The sequence below is a fragment of the Hoplias malabaricus genome, chromosome 6 (assembly GCF_029633855.1).
Source record: "Hoplias malabaricus isolate fHopMal1 chromosome 6, fHopMal1.hap1, whole genome shotgun sequence".
NCBI lineage: Eukaryota > Metazoa > Chordata > Actinopteri > Characiformes > Erythrinidae > Hoplias > Hoplias malabaricus.
Window position 1 is genome coordinate 41717287 of NC_089805.1, and position 17258 is coordinate 41734544.

At 42.9% G+C, this 17258-nt stretch overlaps 1 protein-coding gene across 1 annotated transcript in view; it reads right to left on the minus strand.

Moving 5' to 3' along the window:
* The window catches only part of npr1a (natriuretic peptide receptor 1a), a 131959-nt gene that overhangs the window by 81897 nt on the left and 32804 nt on the right, over positions 1–17258 (minus strand). Inside the window, exons 3-4 of the mRNA XM_066673633.1 lie at positions 11247–11434; positions 6043–6156 (exon numbers count right to left, since the gene is read on the minus strand). Of these exons, the coding sequence (XP_066529730.1) occupies positions 6043–6156; positions 11247–11434 (302 nt within the window). The remainder of the gene's footprint in view (positions 1–6042; positions 6157–11246; positions 11435–17258) is intronic.

Below are 17258 nucleotides of genomic sequence, written 5' to 3' on the forward strand. Positions count from 1 at the left end.
GGGTCATCTGCTTGTGTACATCTCCCAGACCCTTCACGAATTCTATTCACTGCCACCAACAATGCGCTATGATAATGTCCACACGACTCACCATCTACGGCGCACGATATCTCAATAAATATTAACTTAGGAAAATTCTATGCTTTAGAGGAGCGTTTAGAGGAAATCACATGCTCAAATGTTTGCTGTTGTTTTCTGTCAGTGTTTATGTGAAAACCTTCATGCTGCGAATTTTAAGGCATCTCAATCTGTTCTGCCGAGGGACTGCTCATTGCCAGCTGATGCACACGGGAAGCTAATGAAAGTGGAGCCAGCGGATTTCTCTCCTCCTGCCTCTGGAGAAGAACCAGCACAGCTCAGAAAGAAAACAGGGCTGTGTGGAGATGTGTGAGGGACACAGCAGATGGCCAAACCCTGTGTCTGTGACCTGCTATTTTTAATTTCATGCTTTTTACCAATAACAGATGGATGAAAACATGTGGAGTAAAGGCAAAATATGGGAACACTAAGGCAGCAATCAAATGAGCATAGTTCTTTATCCTTATCACAAAATTCACCTGATTACTGCTCCAACTGCAACATTGTGGCTTGTTTACACCTTGAAATGACATGTGTTTCATATCCGTATCGTATTCAGATTTACTTTGGCTGGATTCTCTTTACAGTTTTCACTAAAATGATTTCCCAATGTGGTCCAGTCTTTCTTTCCCATGTAAAAAGACAACACCAACACACACTTTGTTTCCGATAGAAACATTCTTCCTTAGTGTATTATTATATGTAGTCATATATGGACAGAAGCTGTGTACAACAGGCTGCAAAGTGTCCACTCAGGTACGGGAGAAGGCTTCAGAGGACCAGGCTGTTTAGGTCATGAGAGAGAGAGATCTGGATTGATGGGGGAGAACTGTGGATGGTTTCACAGTTGCAGAAAACCACCAATTGTTTTTTCCCATAAATGGCAGACATTAAGCTTCATTTGATAAATAATAGTAGACGCATTTCTGCTTGTGTAATGATATACGGATATAAAAGGCACATTCCGTTTATATTTAAATGTGGTTATGAGTTTGTTTACATTCAGAAGCTCTGGGTCTTTTAATGTGGAATGGTGTGTTTGAGGAGAAAAAATCGATTGTTGTTTGTTCATGGCTAAAGTTGAACTTGTCCGCAAATAGATATTCATTTATTCATTCATTATCTGTAACCCTTATACAATTCAGGGTCGCGGTGGGTCCAGAGCCTACCTGGAATCACTGGGTGCAAGGCGGGAACACACCCTGGAGGGGGCGCCAGTCCTTCACAGGGCAACACACACACTCACACGTACGGTCACATTTGAGTCGCCAATCCACCTACCAACGTGTGTTTTTGGACTGTGGGAGGAAACCGGAGCACCCGGAGGAAACCCACGCAGACACAGGGAGAACACACCACACACCCCACAGACAGTCACCCGGAGGAAACCCACGCAGACACAGGGAGAACACACCACACTCCTCACAGACAGTCACCCGGAGCGGGAATCGAACCCACAACCTCCAGGTTCCTGGAGCTGTGTGACTGCGACACCTACCTGCTGCGCCACCGTGCCGCCCCAAATAGTTATTGCCTTTTTGAATTACCACAGAAACCACAGAAGCAGTTAGCTCCCAAATCTAGAGTGGGGTGCTACTTAAATAATCTTTTTTCATAGCTTTCAAGGTTTGGAAGGCTCTTTGCGGTTTCACAAGGCTTTTGACTGATTGTTCCCACTGCTGGTAATAAGAACTAAGAATCTGAGTTATATTATGCTAAACGGTTATAAATACAATGGTCTATCGACTTACAGAGTTGTTCCTGTCTTGCACATGATGATTCCAGGAGCGCTCTATAGACCCTCCCCACAGAATGGTTGCAGAATATGAATGAATGAAAAAAAGACTACAAAGACACTCTGATGCCTGAGACACTCTAAGACATAGAGGTAACTACAGGGTGTTGTATGTAAGGGCTGGATGATATGGCCATAATTGATATCACGATATATTTCTTCATTTCAGCCAATGTGTGTTATATAAAGGTGACTGGAAAAAACTGCCAAGAACTTTTGGTGTTTCTAATAAAGTGGCCAAAAAAGTGAAAAGTGGGGTTTAGTAAAGTGGACAGTGAATGTATAAGAGGTGTAATAATTGTATGAGCTGGGGCTAATTCTACAGGAAATACAAGACTTGCACTGAGCTCTCGGAGAAAATCATAAACTCCACTCTAAAATAACCCACCACCATCTCACCATCTGTCACATCTCCTAGAGGGTGTTATTCAGCCAGATCTTTAATACTGATCATTTTCTGCTTTAATAGCTCCCATTTCCCAATCCCAAAGCACACAGGCCACACTGATAATAGCTTGTTTGCAGCCCACAGGGGACTGGAGGAATGTCAGATAAACGACTAAACAGTCATCATGGCGGTTAATAATGTTATGTTATTGGCTCTGGAGAGGTGATACAGAGAGCAGTAACAGGACACACACATTGCTTAATTGTACACATGTTCAAAGAGCAGTAGCAGTGGAAAGTACATGAAATAATGATATGTAATCACAGTAAACCTTTCATGGCATTTCATGAAAATGGTCCATATTGACTGCATGTTTTTAAACAGCTGTTTAAACAAATTCACACTAAGTAGCTTCCTCTGGGAGATGTTTAATTCACGTTTTTTCTGCTGGATCCATTTCAGGGTTGTGGTTCTCTGGGAGATATCAACTTCAAATTACATGAAAGTTGAAGTATGAACCAAGCAACAGTGGAAAGTCAGATTGTTTTGGTAGATACAGCAGACTTCCCAATTACGATCAGCTTCAAATGGGGAATGAAAAGAACGACTGTTAACATCACTTGTTAACATATTTGTTTATAGTAGACAATAATTGCTCGATATATTGTCGCTGTCCTAAGAAAAACATGTATCTCCATATTTGTTGATTTTTAGTTTACTAAAATAAATAGAAAGTACTTGAAATAATATCTTTTTTTACGCAGCAGGTAGTGTCGCAGTCACACAGCTCCAGGGACCTGGAGGTTGTGGGTTCGATTCCCGCTCCGGGTGACTGTGAGGAGTGTGGTGTTTTCTCTCTGTGTCTGCGAGGGTTTCCCCCGGGTGACTGTCTGTGAGGATTGTGGTGTGTTCTCTCTGTGTCTGCGTGGGTTTCCCCCGGGTGACTGTCTGTGAGGAGTGTGGTGTCTTCTCCCTGTGTCTGCGTGGGTTTCCTCCGAGCGACTGTCTGTGAGGAGTGTGGTGTGTTCTCCCTGTGTCTGCATGGGTTTCCTCCGGATGACTGTCTGTGAGGAGTGTGGTGTGTTCTCCCTGTGTCTGCGTGGGTTTCCCCCGGGTGACTGTCTGTGAGGAGTGTGGTGTGTTCTCCCTGTGTCTGTGTGGGTTTCCTCCGGGTGACTGTCTGTGAGGAGTGTGGTGTGTTCTCCCTGTGTCTGCGTGGGTTTCCTCCGAGCGACTGTCTGTGAGGAGTGTGGTGTGTTCTCCCTGTGTCTGCATGGGTTTCCTCCGGATGACTGTCTGTGAGGAGTGTGGTGTGTTCTCCCTGTGTCTGCGTGGGTTTCCCCCGGGTGACTGTCTGTGAGGAGTGTGGTGTGTTCTCCCTGTGTCTGTGTTGGTTTCCTCCGGGTGACTGTCTGTGAGGAGTGTGGTGTGTTCTCCCTGTGTCTGTGTGGGTTTCCTCCGGGTGACTGTCTGTGAGGAGTGTGGTGTGTTCTCCCTGTGTCTGTGTGGGTTTCCTCCGGGTGACTGTCTGTGAGGAGTGTGGTGTGTTCTCCCTGTGTCTGTGTGGGTTTCCTCCGGGTGTCTGTGAGGACAGTCTGGACCCACCACGACCCTGAACAGGATAAGGAATGAATGATTGAACATTGACTTCCACTGAAATTGGTTAACACTGTGGGTAACTACTATAACATTGTGTTTACATTTGCTTACTTAGCATAGCGAAGCACACTGTTAGCTCAGTTCAGAAATAAATGCTAGTGTGTGAATTCATGTGAATTGTGATGTGTGTGATGAGGTTATGCCCATTCAGCTGTTACCTGTGCCCTTGTTCCCTACACCCTTGTTACAATAAAGAGCAATCTTAAGCAGTGTGACTGTGTCTCCTGACCCCTTCTTTGATGCTTGCTTTACAGTCTCCTGTCTAACACACTGTCTAAGTTGCAAAACATGTCGTTTCTGTCTCAAACTTAAAACTGTAGATGTGCTGCTCTTTTTTTAGCAAAAAAAGCCTATTTCTATGTGCGATCTATTTATATCACAGTGCAGTCACTTGTGCAGATTCCCTCAGACAAATCACAGCCTGCAAGGTCTTGCCAAGTTGTTATCAACTCAGGACTGCTGATGTTCATGACGTTTTGTTAGTTTAGTGACTTTCTGGAAGTAGTTTGGCTATATCTCTGTATTCTTCCCCCTGTTTGGATCTGTTTGTTTTCTCTCCTGCTGTATGTGTGTGTTTCTGTGTACAGATGACTGAAATATTTGTATTTGGAGCCAATATTTGCGTCTGTGCTGAATTAGCTCAGGGACTTGTTGTGGCTCAAACTGTTCAGAGAACACAGCAGTGCAATTCACATGACCGTTTCAGAAGTGTCAGTACAATTCCACTGAATACGAGACGGTTTTAGAAAAACATGAACTGAGAAAACAATCTCTCTAAAGGCGCATGCTTCAGCGTGTTGTGTGAAGCACTAACAGCTTGTGATTCACGACAGAACGGAGCGTGGCTCAGAAGCTTTTCTCAGGACCCCACTCCCCACCCCTCCAGATCAAGGCTGACACCATTATCTCCAAATAGAGATAAATATGGCATTCAAACTAACACACACAGAAACACACACTTTTCGCAGCATTAATATTGATTAGTGACTGACATTCATAGAATACACAAGAATAAATCATTACTTCTGTTAAATATGTAATGAAACACTTAGTGGCTCAAATGAGGGCCATTCATTCCAAAGAAGGCCCAGAAAATTCAACACCAAACCAAACCAGTGTTGACTGATTCTGAGACTGGTGAGGGACAAGAAACAAAAGTAAAACGAGGGTAAAGGTGGATCATATGTGGTCTTTCCACACATTATTTGTGACTGTATTTTCTCCCGTTCGTGGCCCAATAATAACCTCCTTTTAAAATCCTCCTGCCATCTTGACCCACGTTTTTGTACATGAATCAGAATGTGGCAGGGTGTAAACGACTCAGTTATATCCTGCTGTACACTTACAGTGAAGTATCTGTTTCTCCACTTAATTATTCAGGCATTTGTATAAATCTATATATCAATTTATGTCTGGAGAGTGGATGTTGAATGAGGTAGAGTTGGGCTGATCAATTGTAAGGCAACACCTGTAAGCTGCAGCTATATGGAAGGTGTTCCTGATAAAATTGCTTGATAACATGCATTCGTACAAGATACGTGGACAAAACTAATAGTACTTTTCCATTGCCTGGTACTTACCTACTGTACGTAACTCATTTTCCACTACAATAGCTGCTCCACAGAGTTAGACGCTGCAAACACTGTTTGTAACTGAAGCTACAGGCTAAGTAAAAATAACAATATTTGCACGTTGTTGGATTGGACTGATCACAACTCCGTCATCAGTTCAGACAGATCAGTAGGGTTTCTACGTTCCCGTCCGGCCAATGAGCCATTGAACGTCTTCAAAAGACCTCAGCATCATTTTACGAGCTGCCGTCGGATAAAAACAAATGTGATTGCTGCAGTGGCTTGAAGATATTACAAAGGCATAGTTGGTGCTGGATGTCTGCATTTCATCGTGATTGACAAGTCTCTCTGGCCAATCAGCACTCTGCAACCTTTACAGATCAGGTTTTAGTCCCTACTCGGCTAAAAAAAGGACCCGGTTCCAGGTACCAAAAGCCAAAAAGGATAGTAGAGTTGAGTAGAGAGGGTATCATGCAGTGGAAAAACATCTTAAGGTGAATAAAAGATAGCAGCCACAAAGTCATTATTTTAGCTTTTTAAACTTTACTTACCAGTGAGTCTTCTACACTGAAGTTGAACATCTTCTTGGCATCCTTCTTTAGCTTGGACACAAAGTGTTTATATTCAGGGTTCTGCGGCTCCTTGTAGGTCAGAATCTTTACGCTCTGTACGAAAGAACAGAACATATCTGTTATAATACCAAACAATAGATCACAAAGTAGTATTACACGGTCATTCAGCTTAAGGGAGGACTGAAGGAGTGCGACACACATTAAGACAGGATTGTGGTTTATTTATTCTGTTTGTGTTTTCCTGGGTCTGTTCTTTTATCTTATACGCAAATACACTAGGTTTATTTTAGCTGTTTTCACATCTGGACATCTGGAGTTTTATTTATTAAATTATTCATATATTTATTCATTTATTTGTGTTTTTTTTGCACCTTTTTATCTTCTCCAGTGTTGGTGGCTGAACTACAACCTCAATTTGCCAAATACCATTGTGCAAGCATCTTATAGAAAGAAACAAACCCAAAACTACTTAACGAAGAGCAACAGACCGCCCTCCCTGGAACAGTGATGGAAGAGAACAGCAGAAAAGCCTCCTCTCGTACTCCCTATCCCTGAATGGCTGTCCTTCTATTATCTAGATGTCAGATGGAGTTCTCTGTGTGTGGTTAGTGCTTTCAGTTTTAATCAAACAAGCTGCGTCTGAAAGCCCTGGCTTTGGCATTCATCAGTGCCGAGCCCAATCATTTCAGACAAACGCGCCTCTGTTCCGGCCAGGGTCCGTCAAAACAGCCGTCACTAACACCGTCCCTGTCACTGTGCACAAAGCCGCCAATAAAAACCACACTTACACCATTCTGCTGACAAATCCCGAGGCATGTCCTCCTACTTTGCTTCCGTTTTTGCTTTGCTTTGAGAGGAATTCCTCTATGTCCCTGACACCCAGCCAAACGTGCAATCAAACACCTGTTCATCCTCCTGCTGGGATACAATACTTTAGACTTTCAAAGCTTTTCTCTGTACATTTATACGCGCAACAAGCGTCTACAGTAAAAGTGTGGCTGAAGGAGAAAAAAACAGATGTGTGTCAGATCCACACACTACAAAATATCACAAAAGTCGTGATGGTTCATGTTTAAACCAATTTTAAACAAATTTACATGGCCAACTTACAGGGCCTGCGTACCCTGAAACAGGTCAAAATTATGAGGCACATGTTTGTCAAAAAACATAAAAATGTTCAAAAAGGGGCGGCACGGTAGCGAAGCAGGTAGGTGTCGCAGTCACACAGCTCCAGGGACCCGGAGGTTGTGGGTCCGATTCCCGCTCCGGGTGACTGTCTGTGAGGAGTTGGTGTGTTCTCCCTGTGTCTGCGTGGGTTTCCTCTGGGTGACTGTCTGTGAGGAGTGTGGTGTGTTCTCCCTGTGTCTGCGTGGGTTTCCTCCGGGTGACTGTCTGTGAGGAGTGTGGTGTGTTCTCCCTGTGTCTGCGTGGGTTTCCTCCGAGCGACTGTCTGTGAGGAGTGTGGTGTGTTCTCCCTGTGTCTGCATGGGTTTCCTCCGGATGACTGTCTGTGAGGAGTGTGGTGTGTTCTCCCTGTGTCTGTGTGGGTTTCCTCTGGGTGACTGTCTGTGAGGAGTGTGGTGTGTTCTCCCCGTGTCTGTGTGGGTTTCCTCCGGGTGACTGTCTGTGAGGAGTGTGGTGTGTTTTCCCTGTGTCTGCGTGGGTTTCCTCCGGGTGATTGTCTGTGAGGAGTGTGTTCTCTCTGTGTCTGCGTGGGTTTCCTCCTGGTGCTCCAGCTTCCTCCCACGGTCCAAAAACACACGTTGGTAGGTGGATTGGCGATTCAATAGTGTCCATAGGTGTGAATGTGTGAGTGTGTGTGTGTTGCCCTGTGAAGGACTAACGCCCCCTCCAGGGTGTATTCCCGCCTTGCGCCCAATGATTCCAGGTAGATGCTGGACCCACCGCGACCCTGAACTGGATAAGGGTTACAGATAATAAATGAATGAATGTTCAAAAAGACTGAAAGTGAAAAATGTCATTACCTCAAAAAAAAAAAAGAAAGAAAATGGACTTGTTCTTCCAGAATGTATCATTTTCGCTCATTATTTCAGACTCAGACAAACGCAGACAAAATGTGGAGATATAAAGCTGTTTTCAATCCCAATTATCCAGCCTAAGTAAAAAAAAAAAACAACTCACACTGCTGCCAGAAACTGACAAAGAACCGGTTTCTTTCACCTGCCATAAATGTGCTTTTATTTTGTCGGATGGCTTTCTTTGAGAAACACTAATAAAGCATATACATTACAGATCAATATAAAATGAATAAAATATGGCTCACTAGCTGCTCTTACATAGTAAAAAGTCCCTTATTAACACCAAACCCAGAGATTACGACAAGATACCAGCTGATTTGTGCCTTGATGAGCTGTTAGACTGTGGGGTCAGGGCCTGTCTCCTCTGCCTCTTATTCATCTGAGATTAACCTCTGGACTTTGTTCCTGACCCTGAACTTGGTGAAGTGGACAGATAATCTGCAGAGACTCGGTACATCACTCAGAGAAAAAAGCAGCTTTCTGGCCAGAGAACATCTGTCGGCTGGAGAGAGAGGAGTCCCGACCTCCTGCCTCTCATCCTGACCCCGAGACAGGTCTGAGAGACTCGGGTGAATTCAGACCTTCTGAGAATAACAGAAAACCCACAGTAGAGATACTCCTCTGACAGTGTCTGAATCGGAGCAGTAGAAAATGAAAACCCAAACAACAACATTCAGGTGTATATTGAATTTCCCCACCAGTTGCTAGCTCTTTGGTCTGTTTGTGCAGTGTAAAAGAGCCGAGACAAAAGGAAACAAACTAAAAGCATATAATCATGAAAAGAGATGAGGATGTTGCCCCATGGGTGGGTAACAGCGACTTATTTTTGCTGTTACCTTGACATTACATAAAGAGGTACTGACTCCAATTTTGGGAGACTGTTAACTGCGTGAAAGTAAACACAGATGGAAAGTGCTACAAAAGTAAACAACTCGAGTTACAGATGAGTTTCTGTTGTAACGTAAACAGTGAATAAAAACTTACAGACAGGTATTGAACAAGCAACAGTCGGCGTCTTACTCAAACCCACTGTTCTACCTTAAAAATTATTCTGAATGAACACAAAGAGGGTGTTTGTTGGTGTGTTTTAGGGGGAGGGGGGGATGCTGTGTGAATAGTAGTCCTCCAGAATCGTCTACGTTGCATTTAATACCTAATAATACTAGGTAATTACTAGATAATTCTTCCAACGACAATCAGCGTCTCCTGATCAGATCTCCTCTCAGAAAATGAGCCCAGGGTTCTCACCCGTGTCTCCTCTTGAGTTTAATTGAGGATCTCATTAAAGTCTTACACTGTGCTTAGATTTGCTGAGAAAAAAAAAAACCCTGTGTGTATAAATGTTTATTTACAAACTTACGAATCCTTTCATGTCACAATGGTAGGTGATTGTAGAGTTAGGAGTCTTGCCCAAGGGCTCTTATTGATGTACCACTGCATGCTCTCCCAGGCTGGAAACTGAACCGTAGTCTTCTTCATACGAATCAGTGTTGATCAGTAAACAACAGCAGCAAAAATATTTGAATTTGAATATTTTTTTTAGAAGTTAACTGCATGTTTTTTGCCAACTTTAATTAACCGTCTAGTGTAAAGGTCTAATTCACCATGTGCTTATTATTTCCAAATGTAAATATCCCGTCTGAGTAGGACTGTATTAATATTTCACTCATAAGAAACTAAATTCGCAGCAATGCAGAGCAGTATCTACAGTGAGCTGAGAGCGTGGGGGCGGCCCGTTGTAACGCAGTTCCCTGGAGGAAAGAAAATGTATTGTGTGCAGTTTGAGACAATTTAGATTGTCCTAATTAGACAAAGGCTGACATTTATTTTAATCATCACACATTTACTTTAGACTTATCTGTGCAGAGCGTGTGATATTTATATTCCCCAAACACTGTCTAGTCCCTTTTCACACGAGTCTTTCGGCTTAATTATAATAATTCCACAATGATTAATCTCTCAGAGTGTGGAAATCTAAATAACGGCTCGTCATTTATGTACTCTCAAGAACAAAAGCCTATGTGCAGAAAAATTAATAGAAATTATATAATCACTCAAAATAATTCTATAAATGGCTTTTGGGGATTCATTTCAAACTGATTAATTGTTTTACTGTGGGCAGGTACAGTCACACCTGATCCTTATGCAACACACATAAAAGAGCACTTTTATTTTGAAAAATGCACATTCAAATGTAAGTGTATAACAAGCATGCTCAGTAAACTGCTCAGTAAACACAGTGCTTGTTCAAAGTGAAGGACACTATTCCTTATTAAAGTATCATTTCATAAATCCATGGTTTTGTTCTAACTAAGAGGACATACAAAGGTCATCTGGATTAAAAAAATGATTTTATGGTGTTAATTTGACAAAAGTAACTCCACTGTCAGAAAATGGTACTGTTTTGTTTTGTTTGATCACCAAATGTAATTAGCACTTTAATCACATCTAAATGACAGCAGATTTATTTCATGCAGCAACTGCACACTCAGTGTGTCACTAAAGACATGGGCGGCACGGGGGCTTAGTGGTTAGCACGTTTGCCTCCCAGCGCTGGGATCTTGGGTTTAAGTCCCATCTGGGTGGAGTTTCCATGTTCTCCAGGTGTCTGCGTGGGTTTCCTCCGGTGTTTCCGGTTTCCTCCCATAGTCCAAAAACATGGAGGGTAGGAGAACTGGCTTCTGTCTAATAACTGTCCTGCTGTGTGAATGAATGAATGTGTATGTGTGAGTGAAACTGGGTGAAACCCTAGTGTCCGATGCAGTCCTCCAGGTGGACGGTTGTTCCTTGTCGAGAGTATGCTGTGCGCGTTTGGCTGCCGCTTCTCGCCAGTGTGTGTGGATTGAGTGTTCTGAGCGTTGAGTGTGGATTGTAAAGCATCCTTGGGTGTCTAGAAAGGCGCTATATAAGTGTAACGATAGATAGATAGAAAGAAAATGTAACCAGCATTATCACAGAAGAAGTCAGACTCTAAACCTCCCTCATCAAGCATTGGGGTAATACTTTGTGGTAAAGAGGAAATCGTTTCTCACTTTAAATGTGATTAAAATGCCAATACCCTTCGACTTTAGTTTGTATGTAATGTTTATGTAACTACTACCTTAAAAAAAAAAGGGATTTAAAGTGTCTAGTAGTCCCACTCACTTTAAAGGCTTGCTTGGCCGCCTCGTCGTCTGCGTCTCCTCGTTGCCATGGTTTCGCCGGCCGGCTCCGCAGACTCTCCCCGAACAGATCGATGAAGAAGAAGACATACTCTTCCTGGGGAAGCCTCTGCTTATAAAACTGCACCATCAGCTTCCGGAAGGTGTCCCACTTACAGCAGACATACACCACTGCAATCAGAGCGCAGAGAAAAAAAAACACATTCTCACAACTGGACTCCTACAGCATTCCTCTCCCACCCTGCACTCCCACCTCCATGCACTCCTGCCCATCCTTCGATAGGCAGTAAACCATGCGCACAAGGAAGGGGAAATCCTAAGGAAAAAGATTTGTTTTTGTAGACTCCCGTTCCCGAACTACTTTTGCGTATCTTTTTTTATGTTAAAATGACATTTTCGCAATCATTGTAATGCTTCTCTGACATGTAACGGGAAAATAGTGCCTCTGTTGTTGCTACTCTGGACTCAGCACTGCAGAAACTATGGAACTTTGGAGGAGGGTGCTGCTGGAGTTTGGAAAGTCCTTAGTGTCACCGACCAGAAGTATTCAGCCAACAGTGGAGCTGATAAAATGGACAATGAAAAACACAGCGTACTTTATTTAAACAAAACATTCATTCATTCATTCATTATCTGTAACCCTTATCCAATTCAGGGTCGCGGTGGGTCCAGAGCCTACCTGGAATCATTGGGTGCAAGGCGGGAATACACCCTGGAGGGGGCGCCAGTCCTTCACAGGGGAACACACACACACACTCACACCGACAGACACTCTTGAGTCGCCAATCCACCTACCAATGTGTGTTTTTGGACTGTGGTAGGAAACCGGAGCACCCGGAGGAAACCCACGCAGACACAGGGAGAACACACCACACTCCTCACAGACAGTCACCCGGAGGAAACCCACGCGGACACAGGGAGAACACACCAACTCCTCACAGACAGTCACCCAGAAGAAACCCATAAAACAATACAAATGACCAACCACTAGGAAGTGACACAAGAGGACAATACAATACACTACATAGACGAGGGACACCTGAGACTGATAACGAGGAGGAGGAGGAACAAAGGCGGGACATGGGCGGAGACATGGACAATAACAAACAGAGCCATGTGCTAAAAGGGAAAACAGACACGACAGGACAAGGGCGTGACAGGTTCTCCTACTCCAGTGATCGTTTTGTGGATTCTATCTGTATCAATATTACATTCAAGGGCTTTCATTCCTATCATCCTCACTGTGAAAAATCTGGGTCGGTAACAGTGTCACATTGAATAACTCAGACGTATTGTTTACGTTTTAACCACGTTCTCATAATGCGTGTGATGATGAGTGCTAAGTGATGCAAATCTTGCGTTGAGAAGTAGAGGGCTTTTAAGTGTGTTCTGTAAAGCGCCATCACGTGTCACGAGCACCTGGCTCTTAACAGTCAAAGCCTGCCACAACTTACACAGCTTTAAAACATAATGCATTATGCCTGCCCTGCCACAGTGGCCTGTTTCTCTCCTTTGTACAAACCCCTGTGTTCAGAGTGACACACATTTAGGCTCATACACAGCAGGCCTGCAGAGCGACCAGAACTGGACTTGCCTGGGTTTAATTACTTCACAGGGTCAAATCGCCAATGTAATTATGCACAGGCAGCGCTCCTAACAGGAGGCTTTACAAGAAAGTGTGGGAACAGTGATTACAGTCTGTAACAGCAGTGTAAATATTCAGGATAGCAGATCATCTGCATTGATTTCAGAATTACACTCTAATACATGAGGTAAACACAATCACTCTTCGCTTTATTGTGACCTTGTATCTACATTTACTATCAATCCTAACACTTCAGGGCTTCTAACACTTCCCTTTTCACTGATGGACGAGGTGTGGGTCAATTTGATCAGGCTTTATTGGGCACACTTTCTATAGGACCCTTCTTATAGTTGTATAACTACAGACTGTAGTCCGTCTGTTTCTCTTCAGAATATCACCTGTGGTCAGGACCACCACTGAGTAGATTTAAATGTATATTACTTGGGTAGTAGATCTTCAGTGACTGACTGACATGCTAGTGGTGTGTTAGTGTGTGTTGCTGGAGGCTGGTACGCTGTGTCCATTTACTGTCCACTCTCTTGGACACAAGCGTCGGTCAGGATTGTGGTGGGTGTGGAAATGTTCAGGAATATTTGGGGCGCAAAAGCAGGGACACACGAACTGGACATGGTACCAGCTCATCACAGGACATCACACACACACACACACACACACACACACACACACACACACACAAGTACTTTTACATATAATTCTGAATTGAGAGAGAGAAAGAGTGAAGATGAAAAGATCAAGAAACACAAATGACACCACTTTCGTATGACATTTTCCTCTGCATTTTTCTTTCCTTGTCCTCTCTCTCTCTCTCTCTCTCTCTCTCTCTCTCTCTCTCTCTCTCTCTCTCTCTCTTCCCCCCCCCCCCCCTCTCTCTCTCTCTCTCTCTCTCTCTCCATGCTTTGTGTCACCAGTTTTTTATGTCACCTGTTGGAGTGAGGTTTTGAAAGCATGCATTATTGCGGAGTAATTTTGTAAATAATTGATCAGCGAGGAGCTGTCACTGGCTGAACCCTGTGTGCTGCACCTGCACCTGTTGCCATGGCGCTCAGCAAAAGATTTACTTTGGTTCCCACACAAGTCATTTATCTATGTTCACTCTATCACCAGATTTCTATCTCTTTAGATCATCTGTGCCACATCAAAGACGCTGTAATGGATCCCGACCATCCATCACATGTGCAGAGACACGGAGAGGGACGCGGAGAAGTTCAGGGCTTTAGGTCATGTATCTCTGACACGGAGCATTGTGGTCTATTGAAGAAGTCAGTTGTTTAAGAGAACACAATACAATACATTACCAGAATGAATCAGAATCAGAGGGTCTCAGATGAAACCTTGTACATCTGAAATCATAACTGCAACCATTAATCATCCCCTACAGCACCACACATATCCAAGACTTGGAGTCAACAAGTCTCTCTCTCACTCTCCCTCACTCTCTCTAGCTCTCTCACTTTCTCTAGCGCTCTCTCTAGTGCTCTCTCTCTCTAGCTCTCTCACTTTCTCTAGCGCTCTCTCTCTCTCTCTTGCTCTGTCCCTCCCTCTAGCTTTCTCTCTCTCTCTAGCTCTCTCTCACTCCTAGCGTCCTCTCTCTCTAGCTCTCTCTCTCTCTCTAGCTCTCTCTCACTCTCTAGTGCTCTCTATCTCTCTCTCTTTCTTTCTACTGCTCTCTCTCTCTCTCTACTGCTCTCTCTCTTTCTCTCTAGTGCTCTCTCTCTCTACTGCTCTCTCTCTCACTCTCTCTCTCTAGCGCTCCCTCTCTCTCTAGCTCTCTCTCACTCTCTAGTGCTCTCTCTCTATCTCTTTCTCTCTACTGCTCTCTCTCTCTCTCTCTCTCTCTCTAGTGCTCTCACTCTCTCTCTCTCTCTCTCTCTCTGGATGAACAGGAGAGTTTCTCCATCCTTTCACTCAGAATGATGATAGCTGAGGTTGAACAGATAAAGTGATACTTCCCACACTAACATCAATCTGCAGTAGGTTATTTCCAAGTTACAGCATACAATTTTTACTGGTGCATTAATGATATTAAAAACGTTCATAAAAACAAAGCAGTTGAACTGCTGTTATAAAATGGTGTGAATAATGCTGTTGTCACGTGTGACCACTTCAGATTTGCCAGAAAGTGAATAAAGTTAATACAGTGCCTGCTGCGCTCAAACCTTAAACTTAAAAGAATATTTCGCACAGGACGTAATGAAAAAGCGAACATAGCATGTGTGTACATGACTAAGAGGAGGTGTTACTAAAGGGGATGTTATTGAGGGAATCACCTTTGTAATAGTAACACTTCCTTGCGCAGGAATGGACCATGTCAAATAACAACGCTGTTGCAAAAATGTGAACTTCCTGAGCTTGGAAACTCAGCCAGGAACAAGTCATAATTTATTGTATTGTCCTAAATTTGTCACACACACACACACACATATATATACAGGGTGGGCCATTTATATGGATACACCTTAATAAAATGGGAATGATTGGTGATATTAACTTCCTGTTTGTGGCACATTAGTATATGGGAGGGGGGACTTTTCAAAATGGGTGGTGACCATGGTGGCCATTTTGAAGTCGGCCATTTTGGATCCAACTATTGTTTTTTCAATGGGAAGAGGGTCATGTGACACATCAAACGTATTGGGAATTTCGCAAGAAACAAAATGGTGTGCTGGGTTTTGACGAAACTTTATTCTTTAATGAGTTATTTACAAGTTTCTGACCACTTATAAAATGTGTTCAAAGTGCTGCCCATTGTGTTGGATTGTCAATGCAACCCTCTTCTCCCACTCTTCACACACTGATAACAACACCGCAGGATTTTACTTTGAAGTGGAAGCCATTATACATTAACTTCCACTAAAATTTAAGAAGGTTACTATTTTGAAGATTCATGTTTTTCTTAGTGATGATATATATCCCACTTGTTTCCGTTCCGGGCTCCTTTGCTTTGTTTTCTCTGGTCTTACGTTAGTTGGGTTCTAGCTCTTCTCCAGGTTTGTGTTTCTGTGTTGGGTGTCTTTTGTTCACCCGCTGCTTTGCTGTCCATATCACATGTTTCTAATTACATTCCAGGTGTTTTAGATTACTCTCTATATTTAAGCATGTGTCCTCAGTGTCTGTTTGTTATTGCGTTGTCTTCGTCTTCGTTGTCGCAGTCACTTGTGTCCTCTGGTCCTCATGTCCAGGTTTAGTTTGTGTTTTCATGTTAACTCTGTAGAGTTTATGTTCACATGCTTATGTTTATTAAAGCCACCTCTGCAAATCTATCAGATGTCCCATGTTTCTTAGTCTTCGCACTCAATACACCCAAACGCCATGCTTTTATTCTTCCTCCACAATCAGCCACTCCCCACTGCCAATGGGTGCCATCTTTTATAAGATTATATTATAAAATACTCACCTACAACGATTAAAAATGTGTTTCTCAATACCTCTTAAGAGGTCCCATCTGTCCACCATGTCTAGTTCTGGGAGGTTTCAGGCTTATTTAAGTGTTATTTTGAATTATGTTGTGTAGTATACTTTTCCTTCTTGAAGCTCTTCCACACAGTTAAATTCATAAAAGCTGGTTCACTTCCACTTTTCTGCTACACTTTGGCAGTTGTGAATACAGCTTTGCATATCTGAGCACATCTGCTTTGCTTTTACCAGACATTAGATATTGTTTTTTTGGCTCTTCAGTATCTTGGCTTCTTCAAAATAGCACTGGATTTAACTCAGTAAATAAGTATAAATTTAAGTCAGTGAATAGGCAAATAAATAAATAAATAACATTTCCAAACTGTTTTAAACTTGTACTCCTTATTAAACTAAAACAAGGTTGAATAACAAAGTGCCCGCTACCATAAATATGACACATTTATTGACTTGGAATATCTATTTCCTCTATTCACTGCTCACAAAACACTTAAAGGCAATGTATACGATGGTAGAACTGTAGACGGCAATATAGAACTAGTGTTACCACAGCAAGAAACCACATTTGTGCTCATTCAGAAGCTCCACCCTTCAAAGCCATGCGAAGAATTGCTAGGCTCGTGTTTATTTATTTATTTTTGTTGAGGTGGGGGGGATGTAGCTTTTTTCATGGCTGCAGTTTAACTTCTTATTCACAGTTTGTATTAACACAGACACTCATTTTGTAATTGAGATGTTTAGTTTTGTCCTTTTTTCCCAGCACACAACAAACAGGAGAGCTCTACTCCATTAAAATCTTATACCGCACCTTTAACACTCACCCACAGCCCTTGGGGGTATAGTTAGTCAACAAGGAAGACTAAATTAAAGCATAATCAAATGCAGTGAAGAGCAACGTGCTGTGCTGGTTAGAGCTGTTGATGCTGAGCAGTTACAAAGTGTGTGTGTTATTATACTTTGTGGAGCCATGGGTGACTG